Source organism: Blennius ocellaris, assembly GCF_963422515.1.
Source record: "Blennius ocellaris genome assembly, chromosome: 22".
Taxonomy (NCBI): Eukaryota; Metazoa; Chordata; class Actinopteri; order Blenniiformes; family Blenniidae; genus Blennius; species Blennius ocellaris.
In genome coordinates this window covers 13884168-13911429 of record NC_137671.1, presented here as the reverse complement: position 1 = coordinate 13911429, position 27262 = coordinate 13884168, and the positions used below count along the sequence as shown (strand labels likewise).

Below are 27262 nucleotides of genomic sequence, written 5' to 3'. Positions count from 1 at the left end.
CAGAGAAAACAATGGAAGTGAACAAAGTACGTTAATTACGTTAAAATATTTTTACAAATTAAACATTCCAAATCAATTAACGCCTTATTTTTTGACAGCACTAATTATTCCTAATTGATATTTTATATATTTTTCATATACTGTATCTGTATATATGTCCATATTTACAGATTTCTTACTTTTTTTGCACATTTTCCACACTAAAAAAAAAACACTTTTTCACTCAAGGCCATGTAACTTTGGATTTTCTTTCTTCCTGCATTTGATGTTTACTTGTTACCTTTGATGTTTAAATTTGTTTAATGATCTGAAACATTTAAATGTGGAAAACGTGCAAAAAAAACATTTTATCACACAACTGTATTTACTGTAGTATGGCTTTGTTTACCTTTATCTTAATGGTAAACAAATTGATTTAAAGTACATTTATATCCACTTTTAGGAATGACTTGACGAAAAGCCGTATATAATGACGTGTAAATATGGGGAAATAATCATAAAACAACCATTGATCTTATATTTTTTTTACTTCAGACCATTAAACTCGTTATTTTGCTGCAACAAATCTTCAGTTTTCAATATAAAAGACGCAAAAAATACACGATATCCTCGACTTTAATACACGCAAGCATGTTTTTGTGTCAAATACACTTAATAATCCTTCTGAATGCGTCAAATCTTTGAAATCTGTCACATCAATAATGCAGAAACGTGTGAGAGACGAGTCGTCCTTGTGGATTTTTTTTCGCGTCGTTTCCGTTCCTCCTGGTCTGAATTCAATCAGCGGGAGTCTCTGGACGCCTCGTCTCCCGGGTCTCTCTCGCCCGTTACATAAGTTTTTGAATGAGGCTGCATTCAGCATCCCTGCCCATCATCCTGCAGGGCTAAGTTAAGACGCTCCTCCCCCCCCCCCCCCCCCAGTGTTATGTCAGAAAAATTCACAAGAGAGGGAATTAGAAGTCTCGGGTTTGGGGAGTTCCTGCGTCACAGGACGTGTGGTTTTCAATCGTCGCCGTGACAAACGAGGTGATTCACCATAATAAAAGACGGCGGGCGAACAGAAGTGAGAAGTCGACACACTTTATTCGCATAAAGGTATTTTGTAACCACAGGAAACAAAACTCCACAACTTCGCAACGACAAGACATGATTTGTTGAGGAAATGTAAAAAAACAAACAAAAAAAAAAAACAAGATTATGTACAAAGGAGGAGCCGGCGGGTGATGAAGCGGCGTCGTCAGACCTGCTCGCCGAGGTCCAGGATACGAAACTTGTCCAGGTTGTAGAAGCAGGCCTTCACCACGCGCCCGCCGAAGTAGCGTCCGTTCAGGTCGACCACGGCTGCAGAGAGAAGCTGACGTCAGTGAAACGCCCGTGTTCCCCCAGTCATCGTGTTTATGGGTCTCTATGTGCACGTATGTGTGTGTGTGTGTGTGTGTGTGCGGTTTCATTACAAAAAAATACAAACAATTGGCAGCAAGTCGTGAATAACGCAGCGTTTTGAGCGCCGTTTCCATGGAAACGGACAGCGTTGCAGCGTAAAACTTTCTGAAGACGGACAAAAACTGCGTTTTCACTTGAAACGTTGCCGTGGAAACGGGATTGAATTAATTTATTGCTCGTAAAGTGTAACACGATGGAACCAAGATTATGTTTATTAGCGACAGGAAACGGGTTAAAGGTTAATCTAAAGTCGTGAACGAGTGTCTGGCGGAAAGAAAGAGTTTGGAAACACGCTTCAGGTGTTTGTATTTATTGACTTATTTACCACAACAACTGTTTTTTTGTATTCCAGCTTATTCATGGATGAATTGATGAGAAATTACTTGACGAACCTCTCGACGCTCGACTCTCAAAAACATTTAGATTTATTTATTTTTTCTCCCTTCATGTCCCAGAAAGACGTCAGACGAAGGTCTCGGACGTCCAGAACTCCTCCGGTCAATGATTCACTGAGCCGACGGGACACCTTGGGTGTGAGTCAGCGGTGAAGCAGAGTCCATGGATGTCATGTTTGCATCAAGTGATCCCGGACATAAACACACCGGAGTCCACAGAGCGGGGATTGTTTCACGCGGTGACGTTCTGACTCTCCGTCATGTGAGGGGGAAGGACTTCTGGAAGAGTCCGCTCTGTTTTCTAACTCTCATTCGGGGGAAACTGTAATTTTCAGACGTCCGGCGTTTGTTTAGATTCTGACAATTCGTCTTTATATTTAAAGCGCCGTCACGTTAATGAGACTCTCATTGTTTACTGGCGCGTCTGAAAGTCCAGTTCAGACCGGATTCCCACACAGACCGGCTCCAGTGACACTGCAGTTTTAGTGGAAACAAATTCTTTTATGTCACTATAATAAATTATTATTTTTCTCCTTTGAAATTAGAAACGTTTCCATTCAGTCTGAATTGTACAGATTTCTATCAGAGACTTCATCTCTGGATTTTCCTCTTTTTAAAAAAAATCTTTTGATTCGTGTTTTCAGGTTTTTGTACAACAGAAGGGGGAAAAAGAAGGTGTGGGTGGACAGACGTGAGAATTAAAAGGGTTCAATCTAATCCAGGTTGGTAAAAATAAATAATGATAATATCCAATGAGCCCAGTTTTGTTTCTACGTCCTTCAAAAACGTCCAGGATTGTCCCTCGTCTCCTCAAGCCTCAAGTGAGAAACTTAATTCGGGACGTAGACACATAAGGAACGTAAAGTAAATAAAATAGAGGAAAGACAGACAAACAAAGCAGGAAAAAAAATCAAGACAAGACGACGAAAACAAAAACAAACAAAACAAAACCAAAAGACAAAAACAAAAAAGTAAGAAAACCAAAAGAAAAAACACACAAACAAAACAACAAAAAAAAGCTAAGAAAATATAACAAAACAAAACAAAAAGACAAAAAACAAAAAACTAACAAAGACAAAAGAAAAACCAAACAACAAAAAGACAAAAAAACTAAGAAAACATAACAAAAACTAAGAAAACAAAACAACAGTGGACAGGACCATCTAGATATTGTCTCTGGGTGGACAGTGATGTTGGACAGGTGTTTTATAAAAGGGTTGCCAGGTTTGATTAAAGACAGAACTGGATCTATTGAGTTTACTATTGATCTTCAGTGAAGGAGGGAGGAGCTTGTTTACGTCCGGTCATGGTCTCACGGCCGTGACGCGGGGTTTCCTACACAGGTAGAAAGTTGCTGTAGTTGCAGGAGAGCAGACTTGTTCTACCGTCACACTTCAGGTTTTTCCACCGGCCTCCTCCTCCTCCTCCTCCCCTGCTTCTCCTCCGTTCGCCCGGCAGGTTTCAGCGCCTTCGTGTCCCTCCGGAGGAGTTTTGCGTTCTGTTTTCGCATTACAAATGACGGGAGTTTCGCGTCGCCTGGCTTCCGACGACTCCACCCGCTACGGCGGGCGGTGCTACGATAGTATTGTGATGGAAAATGACTGAAACTGAGTGGAGTCGCGTGGAAAAGCAGCGGCTTCATAATGACGGTGAAAATCAACCTTGGAAACACCGAGTCATGCAACAAAGCTAATTAGCAGACAAAATAACTTCTGAAATCTAGGCTTTTGCATTCACATTGATTTTAGTTTTTCTTTATGATAATTGCTTTTGTAGCTTTCTTCTGCCCGGTGGTGGTGGTGGAGGTGTTGGGGGTGGTGGTAGTGTTAGGGGTGGTGGTGGTGTTAGGGGTGGTGGTGGTGCTAGGGGTGGTGGCGGTGGTGGTGTTAGGGGTGGTGGTGGTGCTAGGGGTGGTGGCGGTGGTGGTGTTAGGGGTGGTGGTAGTGTTAGGGGTGGTAGGGGTGGTGGTGGTGGTGTTAAGGGTGGTGGTGGTGGTGGTGTTAGGGGTGGTGGTGGTGCTAGGGGTGGTGGCGGTGGTGGTGTTAGGGGTGGTGGTAGTGTTAGGGGTGGTAGGGGTGGTGGTGGTGGTGTTAGGGGTGGTGGTGGTGGTGGTGTTAGGGGTGGTGGTGTTGGGGGTGGTGGTGGTGTTAGGGGTGGTGGTGTTAGGGGTGGTGGTGGTGGTGTGGTGGTGTTGGGGATGGTGGTGGTGTTAGGGGTGGTGGTGGTGGTGGTGGTGTTAGGGGTGGTAGGGGTGGTGGTGTTAGGGGTGGTAGGGGTGGTGGTGTTAGGGGTGGGGGTGGAGGTGGTGGTGGTGGTCTCTTAAGGGCCACTTCTGGGAGTCGTCCTGCTCTGGCGGAGTGGTGATGTAAGCGCGGCCCCGGAGTGGTGATGTAACACCGCGGGGAGGCGAGTCTCACCTGGTTTGTGATCTGGGCCGCCTCATTTAGACGGAGACACACTTCCCCCAGCGTCACCGGAGCAGTTACACAAGCGGCTGCTTCGGCGTGATCGACAATGACAGTTTTAACCGTCCCCTCGCCACCGACGCTTTCTCTAACGACATTTGAAAAGACGTAGCGGGGCGATACTGACCTTTGATGGCCGACTCCACTCGCTCAAACTCCAGGAATATCCTCACCGCCTCGTCGTCCAGCACCTCTGCGATCTGAGACGGGGAAAGTGTCTGGTTGGAGTCCGTCCTGCTCGACCACGGCGACCGGAATCCAGCCAAGATTCGACTTTTCTCACCTCGAAAATGACACATTTCACCACTTTGCCGTATTTCTCGCACTCTTCCTTCGTCTCTCCTTCCAGGTCTTCGTCCACCTCTCCTCGGCCCACCATGTTCTGCAAGGGAAAGCACTGGTAAGACCCACTGAGGCCACATTTTCAGAATAAGAGCCTCTCTCACCTGCACGCCACTTCATATTTGGCCATTTCTTTTACAACAAACTTTACTCATTTGAAGCTCCTTGGATGAGTTTTGTGACTGAAAAGGCCCAGATGAGGCAGAACCTGAAGTGTGGCGTCATGATGATATTCAACCTGGCCGAGGGAATCAAAGGCTCTACGTTTGGTGAACTCACCACACACACACACACACACACACACACACACACACACACACACACACACACACACACACACACACACACACACACACACACACACACACACACACACACACACACACACACACACACACACACACACACACACACACACACACACACACACACACACACACACACACACACACACACGTACCCTCAGGAGAACCACTTTGGTCGGGTTTTTGAGAATCTCTGTGAGCGGGTTCATCTCAGACTTCTTCGACGGGTCGGCTGTCAAATAGAAACAGACATAAATCATCATTTGGCTTTTCTTTCTTTTTTTTTTTCTTCCCCCAGTTAGGTTTTCACAGATTCCATTTATTTGCAGATATTCTGCAGAAACATAGCCTGGCATAAATCTTTCTGATTTAATTCAAAGATTCTGTTTATTATCCGGTATGATAAGCACATTAGAACATTATCAGTGGACTCAAACTGATCCCAGTCATGCTGATCTACTTAATGGATACAATATGTTTTTTGTAACCCTGCATGCCCCTGTGTTTCCATATTGCTGCTGCTGGAATTGTGAATTTCTCTTGGAGATCATTAAAGTATCTATCTATCTAGTCGTACTCAGGTGATTAAAATCAAATCATATATTTAAAGGATGAGAACTTAATGTGCCCACAAATTGACCTGCAAATAAAAAAAGAGAGGTTGAATGGAGCCAGACACTGGATTAATGTACATGAAGCAACCTGTTATGTACTCCATGTCAAAAAGTGAGTTTTGGGCTAAACTGCTACTAAAACTGTATTTAAATGTCGTTAGAAGTTTTACACACACAACCCTTAATGAGGCGTTTGTAAACTTTAACACTTTTGTTGGCAATGTTTAAAGGAGCTGTACAGTTTATACACCTGAACAGTAAAAGCTGCAGGTGGCGGCCTCTAGCTGTCAACCACAAGCACTGCAAGCGGTGAAAAAAGGGGAACAAAATATAGGATTTTCATCTGTGTGCAAAAAAGAAGTATTCAACTTATTCTGGATTCCCTGTATATATGAGCTTAGGAATTAAATACCTAACTAAGGATGATTGTTTTCATAAACCTACAAATTTCTTCCTGTGTGGAGATCCGTCACGTTCACACACAACTAGCGTGAAGCTAATGTGCTACGCTGCCGCTTCCAGGATCATTTGGTGTAAAAACACTCAATACGTCACATTTGCAAACACACACACACACACACACACACACACACACGCTTGTAGGACCGGTGTGGATGACATAATGACTCGAGGATCTTTAAATGATTTTTCATTTAAGGCTGAGAATTCACCGTTTTTTAAATTTATTTCGAGATTCTTCACCAGCAGATGAAACTACGACACACTGGCTCTTCAAAATAAAAGCAAGGCAGAAAAGGCAAACCTGCAAAGCCTCCGGCTGGAGCCTCAGCGACTCCTGACTGGCTGGACCCCGCTGCTCAGTCGCACCCGGAAAAACAACAACAACAAAAAGAAAAAAAACAACAACAACACACAGAATGAAAGACATGCACACAGAATCACAGTAAAACATGGCGGTTGTGGTCACCGGGGGGAGGGGGTGAGAACAGTCCCAGCGGACGGCGATGCTCACGCCGCTGCTGGACAAAGTGAGGGACGGCAGACGGACTCACGCTTCTCCGCCGCGTCTCCGATGATGATCTTTCCGCCCCGCTTGCTGGTTTTCTCCACCGACAGCGCCGTGCTCAGGCCCTGCTCGTGCTTCCCCAGGCCCTGGCCCTCCTTGAAGCCGTACTTCTGCATGATCTTGTGGGCCACCGTCCCTCTGCGAGGCGACACGGTGGAGAGGGGAGGGGGAGGGTTAGGGGGAGGGGGTGGGGTCAAACATTTGAGGCGACGCAGAGACAAAGACGGCTTGTCGTGGTGCGTCTCGCTCACCCCATGTTGGCCAGGAAGGAGCTGGTCGGTGCGGGAGGCGACCGGGGCCGGTCCGCGTCCTCGTACATCGGCGGCGGGATGGCGGCCTTGGAGCTCCTGGAAGGACGACCTTCATCCTCGTAGGAATATGGAGCGGAGCCTTCGCAGGAGGGGGGAAATAAATCAAATGGTATAAGAAGCTCATCAAGTGTGGCTGTTGTGACAGAAAATAGGTCATGAATTGATTTTTTTTTTACTGATTTGATGGAGGGTCTCTGCTGCCCCCTGCTGGTGAATTTTTTTATTACCTGCTGTTGGTTTTAGTGTTAAGGGCCAATCCCAATTCTCCCCCTTAGCCCTTCATCTTACCCCTACCCCTTTGAAATGCGAGAGTCTGAGGGGTGAGGGGAAGGGCTATTCACCCCTCGAAACGAAGAATTTAACAGAGGGGTAGGAGGACATGGCGCCGAAGGACTCGCATTTCACATATATACGCTTCTAAAGTTATATAAACCTGTTGTGTTTTATACTAGTAAGAACGGCAGTAGCGCTGCAGTCTGTAGCTTCCGTGTGTATTTGTTTGGTAGAGACCGTGTTTATAACATTTTATTATTACACTGTATAGTGCCAAAGTCTTCTAATATGGGTGTTTTGAAAACAGGGACCCCCGAGCAAACAAGGAAGCTCCTCCGCTTTCACATGGTGAATGAGGAAATATTTCTGAAGTCCAAATACAGCTGGAAAAGGTGATGAAAACTTCTCCGTTCTGTTTTAAAAGACTTAAATGAGCCGATCACAGATGGAAGACTGCGTGCGACAGAAATGCAATAAAGCATCTATCTGCCATTTTACAAGGGGAACATACAACTTCTTATAAACATGTCGTCGAGTGTGTCGACTTGAAATGTTCAGGTCTAAATCAAGGGATTGTGATCAGAGTCTCTGATAAGAAGCTAAGAAAAGTCAGGTGGAGCGACGCCGAGTCGTTATTCTGATGGAGCATCACACATACCGTCTCTGTCCACAAGTGACGAAGGCGGCGCGATGGCTGCTCCTCCCATAGCTGAGACATTGAAAGAGTCCGAGAAGAGCATTTGGAGTTTAGAAACACAATAAAACATGTTGATTTCACACATTTTTCAAAGTGGAACCATGTAGAACTTTGACCATGAACAGTTATTTAGATCAATATTTTGATGGTTCCTTCCTCTCTTCACTGCTTTTCTCCCTTTCATGGGTTTATTGAACTGAATCTGGGATAAAAACAAAGCTCGCTTTTGCAAAACTTGTCATGTTTTTGTTTCTGTAAAGATAATTAAAAACAAAAAACAAACTCACTCCTCTTCCTTCGCTCTTTCTCGTACTCCTCGTCCTCGTCCGACTCGCCTTCTGCTGCCGGGAACCGGGAGAAACCACTCGGCGCTCCACCTTCATGCCTTTCTTTCCTTTTCCTGCAAGATAGACAAAGTTCATGATTTAACTCCGTTTGGTTTGTGCTCCGTATTTTTCAATTTAATTTAACTGATCCCAATAGCACCTTCCACAGAGTACCTAAAAACTTCTCCATCAGAGGTTATTCTGCATCTATTACATAAATTAACGCGCCCCTGGTGTTTTTATACAAGAAAGCTCAGCATTACTTTTCCCGCTCTTCGATCTCCTTCTGCCGCTCCTGCTCTCTCTGCCGCTGTCGCTCTTCTCTGTGTCTCTTCACCACTTTCTCGTAGTCGTTGGGGAACATGGGGTCGTACTCGTCGGCCAGCGGGATCAGAACGTCGCCGGAGGAGAACCCACTGGGGACGGGGTCCTGCAACAAGCAGGCCAAGAGACGCTTTTAGACGAGACCCACGGCCACAAAAAAAAAGCCCAGCGAGCTCACGGCCACAGCGAGGCGAACCTTGAGGCCGGCGGGGGCGTGCGGGGGCGTGTCCGTGATCTGTCGGTCGTCACTCGAGCTTCCTCGTTTGAGATCGATGACAGGAGCCAGAACAGTGGTCTGCTTCATCCGCTGGGTCTACACACACACACACACACACACACACACACACACACACACACACACACACACACAGTTTCTTTTATTGTCACCGTATGGGCTTTTGGGCTTTATGCATGAAAGAGTATGTGTAGAAAACGTCTGCACACCTGGACAAACTAATTAATCTTGTAGGAGCACATTTTGATTTTCTAACGCACTGAAATACTGTGCATTGGGATTACTTTAGGCCATAGTCTACCTTGACTGAGGATGAAACTTCACAAATACTTTTTGGGCACACGAGAATATGATGCTACCTCGACGTTACTGAGGTTAAATAGCTCTCAAAATCAAAACTGCATGTAAGAATTCAGTCAGACTAAACATGGAAACTGAAAAGAAATGAGGGACTGTAGTTACTCCAACAATTTGTCATTGATGGGGATCACAATGACAACGCATAGGACCACTGAACTGCACAGCAATACAAAAGTTATACGACATTTACCTTCGCCTGGGTCAGAGCCGCCTTCTTCACCTTCAGCTGGGACTGAAGCAGCTTGAAGTTCTTCGACCATCCTTCGGTTTTGGTGTCACTGGCACCCACACCGAGGTCATCGTACAGCGACATGGCTTTCTCACACACACACACACACACACACACACACACACACACACACACACACACACACACACACACACACACACACACACACACACACACACAGTTTAATTCCCATTCAATTATCAATTACATCGACTGGAGTCATGGGTTACGTCCCTACTCAACGGCCACATACTTTCAAGCTCTTAATAATTGACAGAAGAAAAACTTCACGACACAGTTGCTGCACTCTAAAAGTTGTTGGCTGATATTTCGATTAAAACCTTTAACACCAGACAACACCGAGAGAAACAAGCTAACTAATGAGCTAATGCTAATGACGCCAAGAAACTGTTCGCTCCCACGTACAAGACGTCTGGAAGCGCCAGCTGAATAATGTGACTTGTTTCCAGCCGAGCAAAACTGGATATACCTGCACATTTAGTAAAAATAACTGAGTGAAATAAGAGTTTTAATATAGCGAACAGCACATTGATTTACCCGGTCGGTGGACGGAAGTAGCAGCACCACAACAAAACCGAGCGTCAGACTTCCGCCACTTTGCGGTCTGGCGCCCCCGAGCGGTGGGAGGTCAACGGCGCATCGCAGAAAAACGCAGTCGCCATCGAAAGAAGAGCTACAAAATTACTTGTAAACAGAAATATTGAGACATATTTACTTCTAAAAATATATTTTAGTATATATAGTTGACAAAGATTTCACTAATATTTACGCCCAATCATTATTTCTCTGTTTAGGTTCAAATAAATAAACAAATAAATGTTTTATTTTATTAATGTATTTATTTATTTGTTTCTTTATTTGTTTCTTTATTCATTTCCTAGATAAATAACGAACATTCTGTTAAACTGTTAAACTAAGAAAGAAAGAAAGAAATAATTAAATTAAATTAAATTAAATTAAATTAAATTAAATTAAATTAAATTAAATTAAATTAAATTAAATTAAATTAAATTAAATTAAATTAAATTAAATTAAATTTAAACGTGGACTACAAACGTGGCCGCGGTGGGTGTGACGTCACAGTGGGCGGGCTCAATGTGGGGTGTGTCGGTGAGTGAAAGTGAAAGTGATCGTGACCCGGCTTGGCCACCCTGCGGCGCGGCGGGTGCAGGACCGGGTGTTTCGTGTCGTTCGGTCGGTCGGTTCGTACCGGGGAAGCCGTGGAGGGGAGCGGAGGGAGCGGTGTGATGACGGCGGCCTCCCCTCTCCCCTCGGCCGGCGTCATGATGGTCTGTCTGCTCGGCGCCGTGCGGCTCTCCCCTGCAGGTAAACGTCACACGTCACGTTTATTTACCTCGCAACATTCCGGCTGGAAAGTGGGAAACACCCTTTTCCCTCTGGATTTAATTCTACAATGTTCTTTTAAATGGTCACCGTGCATGTTTTTATTTGAGTAATCTTGATATTTTTTACACACATTACAGTTTCAGATCTGCAGTATGGAAATTACATGGATACACACACACACACACACACACTAGGCAATAATGTTTAATCTCAGTCAGATGCACTTTGACGTCAGGACAACCACTATAAAACAGTCTCATGGATACACAGTATGAAATAATAATAATAACAACAATCATCCAACCAGTCATGAACTGATTTGTCCCCCAGAGAGACGCCCGTGTCCCTGTCCAGTCATCCCAGCCTGGCCTGGGACCAGAACTCCCCCCGAGGCCTGCAGGCAGATCAACAGCACCTTCCGGTACAGCTGTTTGGACGGACGTGTCCGGAAGGCCGGGACCTCCAATCGCATCAGATGTGAGCTGCAGAAGGGAAACGTTCAGTGGAAACTATCCAGCCTGCAGTGTATCGGTGAGACATTCACCAAGCTGTCAACCTGTTCATCATCTGAAAACCAGAAACATTCTCCCATAAGCAGTTCAAGTTAGAGATTCTCCAAACGTAACCTCTGCTTTTGACGTTGCCTTTATAGCGTCTGATTTTACACGTACTCATACTGGCCCTATCCTTCTGCAACGAGTATCATAGTAATTAGTAGTTTCGCTAATTGATCTCTATATGTTTTCTCTTGTTTTCCAGACGACCCAAGTCGGCCAAAACCACCGGCAACAACTAAAAGTACAATACCAAGTAAGTATTCGATAGTATATCAGACATCGTAAATAAGGCGCCTCCTTGTAAAGACACTTTGTCTCGTCTGGCGTATTTTCACCGGCAGCGTCCAGCAGGATGAGCCGGAGTTCAGCTGCACACGATGGAGAAAAAATAGTAAACACGGACAGGAAGCTGCACGGTAAGAAAAATCAATGCATTCTTTAGTTATACAGTCTCACCTCGTCTGTTCATGTCGCTTTACGATATAGAGATCCATCAAACCCACTATTTATCAAATGTAAGGCACTAAAATTTAATGAACAGGAACAACAGGACGTCTTTTTAAAAAAACAGCTTTAATTGCAAAGTAATGGAACGAAGTGTTGCAGTAACGGGAGTAAATATATATTTAAACTCATAAAATCAGCAATGTTAAAAAAGTATGAAAAATACATTGGAATATAAATAATAAAAGATATATGTGAAATATTTGATTGGGGCAAACATTTAAAATGATAGTCTTTCTTTTTTGTGTGTAATTGTTTTGGGGTGTATACTGTAAATACTGTAATTACTGTGCTTAAACAAATATCTGTAAATATTTATATATATATATATATATATATATATATATATATATATATATTTAGAAGGTTGAACATTGTGAAGGTGTTAAGGGGCAGACATGACAAGAGTAAATCTTCTTTTCTGCTGCGTACATTCAAAATGTGAACTTTATTTTATTTTTTACTTTGGAAATAAATAAATGAATGAATAAATTAATTTGTTAAAATTAAATTAAATTAAATTAAATTAAATTAAATTAAATTAAATTAAATTAAATTAAATTAAATTAAATTAAATTAAATTAAATTAAATTAAATTAAATTAAATTAAATTAAATTAAAAAAATTTTAAAAAGCTCCAGCTTTGACTCTAAACATGTGAATTTACGGGACAAACCATCGACGATGTTGTGCTGAGTCATCGTTTCTGCTTTGTTTGTGTGGTTATAAACAATCTTTATTCTCCTGAAACTCAACTTCTTCTTTCGCTTCAGCTTTTGACAAACTGTCGTTTAAAGAGTTTCCCTGCAAAGCCGTCCTCAGTTTGATCAGAAATAACGATCAATAATCTGAACACTTCTGAACGATCTCCTCTGATGTGGTCGCGACTGCATCTCCATGGCAACAGCTCCCAACCCGGAAGACAACAAATTAATAGACATACATAAAAATTTTTTTAAAAAGCATGAATAGATGGAGGGAAGTTTCTCAGTCCACACCGGCCTCTCGAGTTATACAAAGAACACATTTTGTTTCCAGAGGAACATCAAATATCTGCTACAAGCTGAGCTAATCTTTGTTGTTTAGCGTGTGAATCAATTCTTCGAACCATTATGTAATGCATTCATTGGTAAATCGATGTGGTCAAATGATGCTGAAACGAGTAAAATGTACCACAAAAGTTCTGAACAACTATATTGATGTAAGAAGTGTCATTAAAAAACACCAAGTATGACTCTTTTATGGCCTAAAATGAGTTTAAATGGTCAGAATTTGAGTCCAGTGATGTTTTGTGTACGTATTCTGAGGCTATTAGGTGTAATGTGGGAGCTGAACAATACATTCTATATTCTGTATATTCCACCATTATTATCTTCCTGTACTGGAATGAAGACGCCGCGACCCCGACGACAGTAAAGCCCTGGGAAGTGGAGACGTCCACCTTCTCTCTCGTCGCCTCCGGCAACCAAACCCGCGAGGCTCACAGTGGTAAGCTCATACATACACGTATATTTGTTTTCGATAAATAAAGTGAGAATCATCAGCATATTATCTCACGTCTCTTAGGAGGAAGTCGAACGGCGACCATCCTCTCCGTTTTATTACCGATGGCCATCGGCGCTCTGGTCGTGATCGGCTACATGCTGTATCGACGGTAAGACGGAGGGAAGCGTCTTCTTTATCTATGAATTGCTTTTTTTGTGTGTGTGTGAGCCCGTACGATTATTTCCAATCTGTTCTCCCAGGAGGTCAAGGAAGAACACGGAGGAGGAGGAGGAGGAGGAGGAGGAGCAGGAGGAGGCGGTGCCCATGGTGCCGCAGGGGGAACTGCCACCATAGCGTTTGGACCGTCAGCGCAAACATCCGGAGGAATCGACACGGCCGGTACTTTCATTTGAAGACTGAAGAAGTTGTAACTCTCGACATCACTCTCTGCGTAATTCTCGGTGTTCCTCAATGTCAGACGACTTTGCCTTGTATTTGTACGCAGTTGCACATGTTGATCGTATAAAGGCGTGTCAGGTGAGTGACGGTACGCTGGTGGAGTAAAGTCAGCGGTATCACCGTTGGTTGGACCTCCACGCTCTGTGTGGTCAAGCTTTCTGATCACACGTTCACAAAACGAAGAAATCCAGTCTTTTTAGTATCATTATTATTGTATGAACGGTTGTTTCGTCAGGTACATTGGACCCTCTTCTGGTTGGTTGCCGGAACTGAAATCCTGTCAGGATGTTTTATTGAGTATCGGTCGTTATCGACAGTCGTTGTTTGATGTTTACAGCACTTTGTAGGATTTTCTCTCCGACTTGATACCTGCAGTCGACTCTTCCTATCTTTCGCTAAATTCCATTGTCAGTGGCATTAAATATGTCTGTAGTTTTCAAGGACAATACTTTATAGTTTATATTAATGACAATTTAATAATTAGAAACTGATATTTATCTCTGCATAAACATGAGGAACCACTGTGATCTGGCCGTGACAGTTTTGATGTAAACAATTACCATGAATTAAAAAATGTTTTTAATTAAACATTATATTTAAAAACAAATCACCATGGCTTAAAACATTTTTAAACACAAATATTGAAAAAAAAAATGATAATGGCATTAAAAAATTTGATTAAAAAAAATAATCAAAAAAAAGCCAGAATGGCATTAAAAACTTTATATAAAAAAACCACAATGGCATTAAACCTGTAGTAAAAAAAATCACCATAGTATTAAAAAAAAATATTAAAAGAAAAGTCACAATGGCATTAAAAAAATTATTAAAAATGTAATTTAAAAAAATCACAATGGCATTAATAAAGTATAAATGTAATAAAAAAGATCAACCATGGCATTACATTTTTTTTATGACAAATATAAAAATGTAATAAAAAAATTATAATAGCATAAACAAATGTAATAAAAAAATCATCATGCATTGAAGACTTTTACAATATTGTAATAAAATAGCATTAAAAAAGCAATAAATTCAACTGATCTTCAATAGAAACCCAGTATTAATAGAAAACACTCCATGTGATGCTGCAGCGTGAAACATGTACATTCAAAGTGTCTGTCAAAGAAATTAAAGTGAACTTTGACACACCCAAATGCAACAAACATCTTTTCTATAACTAAATATAAAATATACACCTGCTTATGGGTGACTTTTACAGGTTAATGTAAATAAAATGTAATGACTTTGTTGATCGTTTTAGAAGTGAACAGTGAAAACGATATTTTCTTTATAGCTTCTTCATTGAATCTTTACATTTATGTCATTTAACCATCACTAGATATTTTTTTCACTTAAATCTTTATTAGAATACAATTTTTTTTTCATATACAAGTGAATATAAACGTGAGAACCAATGACTCTTGCCTTCATGTTATCTCCACCTTAACGCTTTATACATTGCTTATTGTTTATAATCCAGTATTATATGGTATACAGACCATTTCCTCAGGTTTCTGTGTTACCTTTCGTACTATTTTAGAATTGTTAGTTTTCTGACATTTCCAAAAAGTCTGAGAACGACCTACAACCAAATGTCCACACTTTATACATGGAATTGCTTTTTTATTTTTGGTGTATTAATAATAAAAAACAAAACAAAGTGAACCAGATTCTTCAGATTTCCTTCCATATTGGTGAGTTGGTGGTGGAACAAGGCGTTTCCCTCATATTGGATCAAACTTCATCTGTTATATTTCCTACTTTAAGCGTCTTTTCCCGTTTTACTTTCATATATTTATTCATGTTTGATGAATTCAGATATTTATCCAGTGTTCTTATATTTCTTTCATTATACATTTGACTTATCTTTTGATTTAAATCATTTAACTTTTCATTCAATTGGTTGAAAGTATCAGTAAAATTCACAAGTTATGTTTAATTCTTAAATTGTCAGAACTCCGGTCCGTCAGTAGGCTATTTAAAGAGTTTTGTGACTCAAATTTACAATAAATTTTGCTGCTTTAGCAGCTTTGACTTTTGACCTTTTTTATTTTCTCGCCATTTTAACCATTTGATAATTTTTTTTTAGCCAGTCTCCCATCTTGACACTTTTTTTTTTCCAGTTTAGAAGCGACATTTAAGCAGTTTTAGCCTTTTTAACCAGGAAAATAAGCCAAGAATGCAAATATAATTCTTAAAAAATATATATAATAGGATGAAACTTGCACACATAAGTAGGTCGTGATAAATCTACAGACTTTAAGTCTACGTATCTGTGGGATTATTTATTTATGTGAAGATTATTTATCTTCACATGTGCAAGAAGAGTATTTCAAGAAAAGGTGGGAAAATGTGTAAAATATTAATGAAAGCTATTATTAATCAATATTTTGAATCAAGCAAACATATGAAGCACTTAATATGTTTAAAAATGGACATACTGTATATATGGAAGAGGAACAAAACAGGAAAAGTTGTGCAATAGTCTTTTTTTTTTTATTTAAAAAAACAAAACAAACCTTGAACAGAGACCTTCCTGGTATAAAGAGGGACTTGTTGCTCTGTGATGCAGGTAAATAGTGCAAAAGAAAGTGAAGAACAACATGTTGCAGCAGAAGAAACATGTGGAACTTCTCATTGTTCCAGACGCTTCCCCTCCCCCATCGTCCTTCACACCATCTCCTCTTAAACAGCTGGGACGCCATTCGCAACGGAACACTCTGGCGTGAGGCGCTTAAAACAAACCGTCGAATCAAACTTCATGTGACGTGGGAACCGATAAAGCCGCCACGTTTGCGTCGCGCGGCCGATTTGTCGTTACGACGCCGGCCCTTGAACAAAACGTCCCACAAAACAGGCCCTGGTGAGGAAAAGCTGCCAGCTCTGTCGTGTGACACCGACTTGGCGGCGGCAGCAGCAGCAAAACGGCGGGCGGTCAGATGAAGGCCACGATGAAGTCGTGCAGCAGCCGGTGGAACCGCTGCGAGATCTCGGCCATGGAGAACACGTCGTCCGTCATGAGGAAGGCGGTGGGGCCGACGCGGGTCCAGACGCAGCGCTCGCACAGCGGCCCGCCGTCCGACCTGCAGTCGCTCTGCGAGGGAAAAAAGGGGGAGAAGCAGACGGAAAACAAGCGTCAGGCGGGCGCTTGATCTAAACGGGGGGGGGGGGGGAACGCGTTTCGCGTCGGGTCTCACGTATTTCATAGGCGGCTTGCTCATGGTGAACGCCGAGCCGGGCGTGATGCAGTTGGGGCAGTTCCTGATGCAGCACGGCGGCGTGATTCCGTTGGGCGTCGGCGAGGCGGGCATGTGGGACCTCAGCAGATACTCCTGGGAAACCACGCAGAGGCTGGATTTTTACCAGCGACTCTCAACCATCTTCACTTATTACATTATTCTCCCGTTTTATTTCCCTTTGGGTTCAGTGGATTTAACTTCATTTCTTTTCTTTGCCTTTGTGAAGCCCTTCGGTTTGGCTCCTGCACAAACGTTGTGCTCCAACAGTTCAATCACTTCCTTCCGTCCACTAAACCACTGCAATGTTCCATTAAGTGAAATGTGTATTTTAAAAAAATGTTTGAAGTTGCATTCATAAAGTGGTTTGAAAGGCACCTATAAATAAAATGCATTATGAATTATTAGATTATTATTCATAAAGGTATGATTTAGATATATTTTATTACAATTTCAGCTCTTATTGTACAATTTATAGATTTTTCCTTTTCTTTTTTTAAGATATTTTTCCTGCTTCAGCTTTTTTTTTTTTTTTTTTAATACATCTTGTCTATTTCAGCAGTTTAAGCTATTTAACTGTTTATAGCTGTGTTTTTAGTGGCATTAGTCATTTTTTTCGCCTTTTTTTCGTTTCTTATCTGTTTTTTTTCCCTGCACCTATTTTCCTTTTGTCTTTTCAGGAAAAAAATTCTCTGCAATTTTAATAATTTTTTTGTGGTGCAGCAATTCTGGCTGTATTATTTGTTTCTATCCTAGAAATTAGTTAATTAATTTTTTTGTAAATCAGTGTGTCATGCAATATGAAATACACATTTTTGTTTCTAAATACTTTTCTGGAAGCGTCATGGAGGCACAGGGGAGCTGAAGAGCCTCAGAAACAACACTGGACTAAACAAGGCGTGTGTGTTCCTCTCACACCCCGGCGACTGTCAGGATGCGCTTGATGTTCTTGGTGATGACCAGAGACGTCCGGGCGCGAGTCACAGCCACGTACAGCAGGTTCCACTCGTCGGCAGGAATCTTGGCTGCGCGGGGAGGAGAAAGAAAGAAAGAAAAAAAAGATGTTGATAAAAGTAGGTAACAGGGACAGTATGGAGATTAAAATTAAATATTAAAAAACCCCATACAGAATGAGAAGTTGCTGAAGTGACACAGGTCGTGGCTGGAAGAGGGAACCTTGGCGAAGTCGTCGTTGACGATGACGGTGTGGAACTCCAGCCCCTTGGCCTTGTGGACGGTTCCCACGATGAAGTCTGTGGACGAGGGGAGCGGCGGGAACGTCTCACACAGTTCAGGAACGGAACTGCTGTTGTTCTTCCAATTATCAAAATCGTGTTTTTGTTCTTTGTACTGTCGAGATAGAGCTGCTCAGGCTGGTTCAATCTAGAAAACCATGTTACTGTCTAGAGGGGTCGGCAACCCGCGGCTCCTTGAGCCTCCGTCCCACTGCAGTTCATCCCGGAGGGACGTAAGGAGGCAAAGCCACCCAGAGAGGGACGTAAGGAGGCAAAGCCACCCAGAGAGGGACGTAAGGAGGCAAAGCCACCCAGAGAGGGATGTAAGGAGGCAAAGCCACCCAGAGAGGGACGTAAGGAGGCAAAGCCACCCAGAGAGGGACGTAAGGAGGCAAAGCCACCCAGAGAGGGATGTAAGGAGGCAAAGCCACCCAGAGAGGGACGTAAGGAGGCAAAGCCACCCAGAGAGGGACGTAAGGAGGCAAAGCCACCCAGAGAGGGACGTAAGGAGGCAAAGCCACCCAGAGAGGGACGTAAGGAGGCAAAGCCACCCAGAGAGGGATGTAAGGAGGCAAAGCCACCCAGAGAGGGACGTAAGGAGGCAAAGCCACCCAGAGAGGGACGTAAGGAGGCAAAGCCACCCAGAGAGGGATGTAAGGAGGCAAAGCCACCCAGAGTGCAGTCCCGCTACAAAGAGTGGTAAAATGTAGGCGGGTTGTCAACGACGCAGCGATGTGACGTCATTACGCAACAATAATGGCATGAAGAACGTAGAATCGCGGCTGCAGGTCATGACAGCGGCTCAACTGGTGTCTGAAGCTGGGAGCTTCCTGTACCTTTCACAGTAAAACCGCTGCGCTGCGGAGCGCCGACAGTTCCAGGAGGTTCATTGCGGACTTGTTGAGAGTGACGGAACATTCTAGTGAATTACACAACAACTACAGGACATTGAAAGCAATAAAGGAGCTGATAGCTGCAATGCATTATGGGAGTTTCTGTTTGTGGTGTTTTAAATGTAATTATTGGGGGTTGTGTTAGGTTTGTAGTGTTGCTAATAATTGTGTTTTTGTTGCTTAGTTCATGTAGTTTAGTTTATTAGTTGTAAGTTGTCAACCAGCAGTGAAGAAGGTTTTGTGTGTAGTGTCGTCCTGGCATGGTCTGCCGGTGGGACTGTCAAAATAAAACGTGTGCGGCTCTTTGGGTGTTCAGTGGGAATCGGGACCAAATGGCTCTTTGAGCATTAAAGGTTGCCGACCCCTGGTGTAGATAGAGCTGCTCAGGTTGGTTTAATCTAGAAAATCACGTAACTGTCCATTTCAATAATAATAATAAAAAAAAAAAGGAACAGAAGGAAAGAAAGAAATGGAGGCGCTGCCCACCGGCGCTGCCGATGTCGCTCTCGTAGCAGCCGTTGAGGCGGCCCACCAGCTCGGGGATTCGTCCTCGGTACTTCTCCACGATGGCCAGCTTCCCCTCCAGCTCCTTGTCCTCCGTCTGCTCGGCGTACTTCTTCAGGCTGGTGAAGGCGCTGCCGATCTTCTTCCGCGCAAACGAGCGGATGAGCGGATCCCTGATATCTGGAGGCGGAGCCAACGTTCATCTTGATATCTCAACATGAACGGCGCCGCCGCCATTTGACGCACTTAAATATGTCAACGTACAGGATCTGATGTCACTCTGACACGTTCAGTTCTCAAAGAAACCAATGGTTTCCATTTGATTTACAAGGTATTTATCTATCTAGATCTATAGATCAAGATCCATCTAAATCTATCTATATAGATATAGTTGTATCCAGCTATATCTGTCTAGATCTTTAGATCAAGAGCTATCTAAATCTATATAGATGTAGTTCTATCCAGATATATTTATCTCGGTCTAGACCTATATCGATCTAGATCTATAGGTATATAATTATCCCGAGCTATAGATATATCTATATAGATCTATTCTTATAGCTCTAACTATATAGGTCTATCTTTCTAGATCTAGAGCTACCTATCCAGATGTATCGTTCGAGATCTAAAAGATAAATAAATAACTAAATAAAGCTGCTGTTAACGCGCCGACGCCTCCGATCTTAACGTTCTCTGTAAGTCCAGAGAGGCGTCACATTAGCGACTCTCTGGATATTAATAAAAACTAGCATGGATGTTTTCTCACATCTGGGTCGCTGGCCGGGCCGCAGGGTTTGGCCGGCTTGTTTCAGGAGGTACCAGAGATCCAGGAGTTTATCCAGGCCCACGTTTTTCACATCCTGCGAGAAAAAAATTCAACGTAAATATATGCAAATGCACGTGTGCGTGTGTGTGTGTGTGTGTGTGTGTGTGTGCGCGCGCTCACTCCGATGAAGTGCAGTCGGCAGTTTGGGTTGGCGTCGATCAGGCAGACGGCGCCGCTGAACACTCCCAGGTTGCACCTGGACAAGATGGCCGTCGACCCCGGGCTGGGACTCACCCCCATCCTCACGGCGTCCATGGCCTTGTTCGCAGTCCCGTCGCACACGCCGCCTTCAATATGCAGAGGGGGTGTTGAGGGGAGGGGGGGGGGGGGGGGGGGGGAGAGGGGTCGGGGGGGGGGGGGGGTTAAAACCAACCCAAACATTCCTCGCGTTTCGTTTCCTCTCCTCTCGCCTCCGTCACCTTTCTGCTTCCCGCCAACGAGGATCTTGTCGACCCGCTTGCAGACGTTGAGGATGGTCGCTGCCACGTAGGCAATCTCGGCGCCGAACCGGAAGCTCTGGATCACACACACACACACACACACACACACACACACACACACACACACACACACGCACACGCCGCTCAACAGGAAGCAGTTTCCTGTTCCTGGTGCTTTCAGTGTCTCAGCTCTGATTCTAAATACGAACGCAATCAAGTCGATCAGTAGAATCCTCCGCCTAATGTCACTGATTTATAATGTTCTCTGTCTTTACTGAGCCTATAAAGTGAAATATGTTCAGTACTGGTGGATCAAAGACGAGGACTTATGACACGAGGATATTATTGTTTATGGTTTGTTAGGGTTCTCTATCCTCCATGAACCCACACGTCTCAGTAACTCTTCTTTTCTCTCTCTCCTACATGAGAGCAGCGCCACCTGCTGGTACACCACAACACTACTGAGCGGAAACCCCGCCTCTCTACAAAATAAAAGCTCCCCACTGTGGTGACCAGTTAAGGTCACAATTCACCCAGTGACTGTGGGGCGGTGGGGAACTTTATTTTGTAGAGAGGAAGTAGTTTTGTTGTTCCAGCGTGGGTGACGCTCCGATGGAGACGAGAGAAAAGAAAAGTTTCTGAGAAGTGTGTTGGAATGGAGGGTAAAGTTTGGAGTTTATTTATGTTGGACTTATTTATTGAAGTACATCTGTCTCATATTGTATCGTATTTATTTATTGTTTTCAAAAGATTGAGTGCAGTACAACAATTTTTTTACTACATTACAAGATATTTTTAAATATTTAACAGGAGGGTTTATTTTTTAAACATGTTCAATAAATGCGGTTTCAAATTCAAAGACATAATCGTGTAAATAATGTCATGGAGCAGCCCTGCAAGACGTTTTATGGCTTCGAAATGCAGAAAACAAGGAAGTTCCTCGGTGGGTTGACCAAGTCAAGTGAAAAGATTGTAATCGAGGTTTGTTTGTTTTGACATTTCTAATAATCGACGCGATGAAGATGCGGATTGAGTCGATGAATCACATTGATGGAGAGCGGAGGATCATCGACACGCACCGCTTGATCAGCTCAGCCGACCACAAAGCTGGAAATTTAAACGTAATGAGTGAAAACGCACACGATTCTTCGTCGAAAGGTCGAAAAGGGGGGCGCCGGTGTGTGTATGTGTGTGTGTGTGTGTGTGTGTGTGTGTGTGTGTGTGTGTGTGTGTGTGTGTGTGTGTGTGTACCTGTGTGAGATAGAAGACGTGTGTGTGTGGAGCGACGTTCAAGGCGTTGACGGCTCCCCTGAAGGTGTAGATCTGCTGGTGCGGATCTCCAACCAAGATCTTCCCGCAGCGCTGAGACAGCAGCACATCCATGATGGCTGATGGGGAGAACAAAATAAAATAAACACAGAAGAAACAGCTCAGCACTTTCAGATCAACGCGGTTGGAGAGCAGGTGAGCGGGTACCGGGATTGCAATCCTGCGCCTCGTCGATGAACATGGCGTCGTAGCGGTCGGACAGCCGAGGCTTCGGGACCTGCAGCTGCCACAGCTTCAGGTAGCCTGCCAACGGAAAGCTCAGCGTCTTTAAAAAAAAAAAAAAAAAAAGCCGAGGCGCCGTCGCGAGCAGCGGCGGGAAAGCGGCTCACGTACCGTCGTGGGTCATGTAGTAGGCCTCCTGCGACTTCTCCCCCACGTCCTTCATCTTGCCCCAGATGCTCAGCGCGTCGTCCACGAACAGCTGGAAAGGACGGCAAAACGGTTGAAGGCCCGTTGAGCGCTGGCTCGCTAGCGGACGCCTTCGCCGCGCCGGTACCTCGGGCTCGTCGATGTTGATGCCGCCCCAGGCGCCGCCGGTCCTGTCGCGCGGGAAGGAGACGTGCCTGGCGCCGATGGCCGGGTCCGCCGACGCCATGAAGGCGTCCAGGGTGGAGGCGACCACCTTGGACCGGACGAAGCCGCCGCGGCCTTTGGGCAGGACGTGGTTGATGCAGTACGGCTTCACGTTGAAGGTGAGTTTTTTGGCGTGGTTGTACCTGCGGCGGCGGCGGCGGAGAAAAATAAGAAGAACGGTTTGATGCGATGACGGGAGGACAAACCGCGGCGTATTTTTTTGTTTTTCCTTCCTGGGACGACCGTACGTCTTCCCAACGTCGTTGTAGGCCAGCGAGTGGACGGTCCTGCAGTCCACGTTGCGCGGGAAGCAGCGCCGCGCCGCCGCCACCACCGAGTTGTTGAAGGCCACGTACAGGAAGCGCAGGTGCGGCCGCCGCTCGGCGTACTTCACCAGCGTGGTGGTTTTCCCCGTCCCTGTGTCGGGCAGCAAGGAGGCGTGGCTGTTTGTTTGTTTGTTTGTTTGTTTTGTTTTGTTGTTCTCCGCCTCGGGAAGCGCGGCGCTCCCGTTGGTGCGTCTGTACCTGCGAACGCCATGATCTTCACCACGTGGTCACTCTGGATGTCGTGGCCGAGGATCTGCTGCTGCTCTTGGGTGAGGTGGACCTGGCGCCCCCTGCAGGACGGAGTGAGGGTTTAAGTTAGAGCGTCAAAATTTTACGTTGTGGGACTTTTTTTTTTTTTTTTTGTGCAAAATTCGCAATTTTTAAATGCAGTTTTTTGGGGGGGGTTCTTGCTTATTAGTGACCCACTGATCGCTTCTCTCTTTAACACACGGCCATATTGACCGCAAGTCAATGAACCTAATCGGTTAGCAAATATCAATCGAGATGTTTTTGATTTGTTTTTGTAACATTTTCAGTCTTTTGTCGCCCTGACACACATTTTCCATACAGAGCCGGTCTCACTGGGAGAGTTTAGGCCCTTTTGGAAACAACAAAAGTCACCATGTTCTTGTTTTATCTCACTTATTTTAAACTATTCGATGGTTGCACTTATACTGAAACTGTAACCGAAATAAACCATTAATTAATTCATTCATAAAAGTCACGACGTCACGTGGAGCTCACCCGCCGTCCCCAGAGCTCACGGCGAAGGGTCCGTTCTCCAGCAGGTGCAGGACGTAGTAGATGTTGTAATGCAGCCTGAGGAGGACGGAGACGACGGTCGTGAGAAAATAAAAAAAAAATTTTTAAAACCGGCGGCGGCGGCGTGTGTGGGTCTCACTTGTTGCTGATCTGGATGTTGTTCCTCTTCAGGGCGAGCAGCATCATGGCCATGTGGCTGAGGTACTCGGTGACGGCGCAGAGGGACATGCAGCCGCGGAGCAGCGACGCCAGGGCCTGCACGTCGCCCACGCTCTCGCTCAGCATCAGTATGACGGCCATGGCGGCGTACGGGTTGGGGCCCTGGAAAGGTCACGCACAGATTCACACTGGGGAACGCCGTTCAGACGTGGCTTCGTCGCGACGGCCGCACCCGACAGTCCAGGTGAAGGTGCTTCTTGATGTCGGGGATGCGCAGCCGGATGGAGGCCTCGGCCTGCGGGAAGAGGCGGTGCTTCTCCACGCGCTCCAGGACGTCTTCGGTCCTCACGCGCTCGCCCACCTTGTGCTGAGCCATGAGACTGAACAGAACACAAGCAAACACCACAACAATGAGGGCTTCGTACTGCAGCCCAGCCTTTCTATACGTTTGTGATTGAACGTTGAAATGAAACTTTCTACAAACGGTGAGTGAGGAGAAGAAGAAGAAGAAGAAGAAGAAGAAGAAGAAGAAGAAGAAGAAGAAGAAGAAGAAGAAGAAGAACCTCCCTCAGTTTATGTGCCAACCATCTCTTGTACTACCATTTTTCCTCCACTAGATGGTGTATGGAGTCAGAAGAATGTTGAGGACCAATCAAAACAGCCAAGCTCATCTCATTAATTATATCCTACATGTTGTAGTTTACATGACAACGGATAACAATATAAATGAGTCCGGCGCGTACAACTCCATGGTGGGGACCTCTGTCTTCTAATTGAAGAAGATGGAGACGTACACCACAAGGTTCCGTATGCTGTACTGCGCCAGAGCCGGATTGGAGATGCCACTGTTCTTCAGGACGTTCACGATCTCGACCACGGTGTTCGGTTCTCTCATCATGTAGCGGTAGTACTGCTTCTTGAAGGGCACGAACTGTTCGAAAAAAACAGAAGAAGAAGAGCAGATCACGGGACTTCAAAAAGCAGTTTTCTGGGCTTTTCTCTGCCTCGGAGTTTGACGCTCGGACCTGGAACATATTAAACGTGCTGCTCGGTGGCTGGTTTCCCTGCTTCCGCAGCACAGAATCATGATTCACTAGACGCTTATGAAGGATGTTTAAGGGGAAAAAGGCAGGTCTCCTTTTTATGATTAAAGAACTGATCTGACCTTAGTGTCCTGGACGATGTCCCTCCAGCGATGACACACCAGGCTGACGGAACGGTAGAGGTCCCGCGCCGGGACGAGGGACAGTATTTGCGTCAGCACCTCCTCTGGAAGGTCGTCGACGCAGCCCTGCGGCTGCAGCAGAGCTCTGCCGCTGCCCAGGAGCCCAAAGTGTTGGTCGGGGAGGGGCTCCACCTCACACCCCTCAAAGTCACTGTCGTCCCCAAACATCTCTGCGGTCACGCCCTCCAGATGATCCACCTCCGGTTCCCTCCCGGACGCCGGTCCCGCCGGGACGCCCCACAGGCCGACGTCGTCGACCTCGCCCTCGCCCGCCGCGTCAAACTCTGGACTCATAACAGCGGCTAAGAGGTCGTCGTCGATCTCCTCGCCGTCCTTCCCTTCGGCCTCCGGCGGAAGCGGGACAGCCAACAGGCTGACGTCCTCGTCCTCGTCGTCTTCATCTTCCTCTCCTCCGACGGCGTTCGTCCCGCCGTTGTAACGTGTGGACGTAGAAGGCAAGGAGGACTTGTTGGGACTTGAGCTGATGACCCCCGACACGGGGAAGAAGCGGTTGATGTTGGTCTGACGCCCGGAGGGACTGCCCGAAGCGGCCGCTGCGACGATCAAGAAAAGGACGATCAAGGAGTCTGACCTTCTAACGTTGAAAAAGTTTCTCCTGCGCACTAAACACAAAGCCTGCAGTCACCGTATCGCCGTCGCTTCGTGGGCGTCCGGGGATAAAGCCCCCGGTTGGGGTCTCTGTTGGCCCGTCCCCAGTTGGAGGCGTGGGGCTGCACCAGGACGTCTGAACTCTGTCCAAGGTCCTCGCACTGCTGGGCATCGAGGTGTCTCCTCTTGGCCTTTTCTGGGAAATCAACACAGCATCCAACCATGTGAGTAAAATCCAGATTAAGTGACAATCGTGTTTTTTTTAAGCGTCCTCATGCAAACTGAGAAGAGGGTCAGTCAAGACTCGTACGTTCAGAGACATTCGTTGCATTGTCTACAAACTAGAACTAGATGAAGGCTCTTAATCACCTTGTTTTGATGTATTTCTGTTATGTGAGCCATTGTGAATTTCTTTACGTCTGAATGGCGCCAAAGAAATACAGTCGCCTCGCCTTACAATTGTGTTTGTGAATCTCATTCATAATCTTCTGGCGTTATACAGTTAAGTGACATAACGAAAATACCAAGCATTTAATTCGTTTTGATAACAATTACATCACCAAATTAAAACATTTAGTAATGAATATATACAGATTTTGTTATGTATCTACATCATGTCACACGAAAACATCCACAAACACTTCCAAATCGTTTTTTTTTTCCTTATGGATATTAAATAAAGACTTACAAGCAACAGATTTCGATAGTATCATCTTAGCTGCATCATATATTGAGGACACGTGAATTCACAATGCATTATTATTATTATTATTATAGGTGTGTTTTCGACACCTTCATGTCAACTTACTTTTAACAGCCACTTCCATCCTCGTTCCCAAAGCCTTCATGCACCTACATGCCTCCAGGAAGTCACTTTTGTACGTTAAAGCTGCGGGGGGGAAAAACTAACGAAGTTTATAACAGAGTTATTATTATTATGAGACTGAAAGCTTCGAGGAGATAAAGACCGCCGGTTCACGTTACCTCTCCGTTAAGGAGGCGAGCAGCGGCGGCCTGGAGCGAACATGTTTATCCGGGCAGTTCGTGTTATAAAAACTAATTCGAAAGTAGTTTGAAAGTAAAGATTAGTATCGTCTACGGTTTTTTTTTTTTCCCCCTTCAAATTTTGTTTGTGTACAAATCACGTGATTCGTCTGTTTCTTCTTCAGTGGAGCAAAAGTGGATCATCTCGCCGCATTACTGACCCCTACCGGACAAGGAGGACACCCGTGAGAAAATCCCATTCAATTAAACTTTATTTATATGGCGCCAAATACAAAACAGTCGTTCCAAGGCACTTTCACGGTGTTTTAGGGTCCGAATCCTATTGGTATGCAAGAAATCCTAATAATAATTATTATTCAAGTTATTATCTGGTTACCTGCTACTATTGGTATGCAAGAAATACTAATAATTATTATTA

At 44.7% G+C, this 27262-nt stretch overlaps 3 protein-coding genes across 5 annotated transcripts; 1 reads left to right on the top strand and 2 right to left on the bottom strand.

Moving 5' to 3' along the window:
* Positions 1 to 1056: 1056 nt before the first annotated feature.
* On the bottom strand, positions 1057 to 9949 carry rbm17 (RNA binding motif protein 17). The gene is made up of 13 exons (XM_080517922.1): positions 9905 to 9949; positions 9308 to 9432; positions 8719 to 8835; positions 8462 to 8628; positions 8160 to 8272; positions 7834 to 7884; positions 6843 to 6981; positions 6578 to 6729; positions 6328 to 6378; positions 5106 to 5182; positions 4587 to 4685; positions 4431 to 4503; positions 1057 to 1341 (listed from the first exon to the last, which is right to left on the bottom strand). Exons 2-13 carry the CDS (start codon positions 9428 to 9430, stop codon positions 1238 to 1240), a joined length of 1266 nt encoding a protein of 421 aa, XP_080374048.1. The 5' UTR covers positions 9431 to 9432; positions 9905 to 9949; the 3' UTR covers positions 1057 to 1237.
* A 573-nt stretch (positions 9950 to 10522) lies between these two features.
* On the top strand, positions 10523 to 15335 carry il15ra (interleukin 15 receptor subunit alpha). Its single transcript, XM_080517925.1, has 7 exons — positions 10523 to 10693; positions 11045 to 11245; positions 11474 to 11524; positions 11613 to 11687; positions 13168 to 13263; positions 13342 to 13429; positions 13521 to 15335. The coding sequence occupies exons 1-7, from the start codon at positions 10615 to 10617 to the stop codon at positions 13612 to 13614; spliced, it is 684 nt and encodes a 227-aa protein (XP_080374051.1). The 5' UTR covers positions 10523 to 10614; the 3' UTR covers positions 13615 to 15335.
* Positions 15336 to 16202: 867 nt separating this feature from the next.
* Positions 16203 to 26968, bottom strand: fbxo18 (F-box DNA helicase 1). 3 transcript variants are annotated; one of them, XM_080517917.1, is made up of 21 exons: positions 26648 to 26968; positions 25877 to 26035; positions 25171 to 25784; positions 24800 to 24936; positions 24238 to 24385; positions 23986 to 24167; positions 23829 to 23903; positions 23283 to 23374; positions 23007 to 23175; positions 22682 to 22901; positions 22519 to 22606; positions 22333 to 22428; positions 22108 to 22244; positions 20836 to 20932; positions 20537 to 20703; positions 20357 to 20450; positions 19573 to 19770; positions 18086 to 18211; positions 17877 to 17983; positions 16920 to 17054; positions 16203 to 16816 (listed from the first exon to the last, which is right to left on the bottom strand). In XM_080517917.1, exons 1-21 carry the CDS (start codon positions 26685 to 26687, stop codon positions 16658 to 16660), a joined length of 3240 nt encoding a protein of 1079 aa, XP_080374043.1. In that variant the 5' UTR covers positions 26688 to 26968; the 3' UTR covers positions 16203 to 16657. The 3 variants fall into 3 exon arrangements, with proteins under 3 accessions (XP_080374043.1, XP_080374041.1, XP_080374042.1); XM_080517915.1 differs by having other exon boundaries at positions 22682 to 23175; positions 26648 to 26728; positions 26824 to 26968; XM_080517916.1 differs by having other exon boundaries at positions 22519 to 22901.
* Between the last annotated feature and the right edge of the window lie 294 nt (positions 26969 to 27262).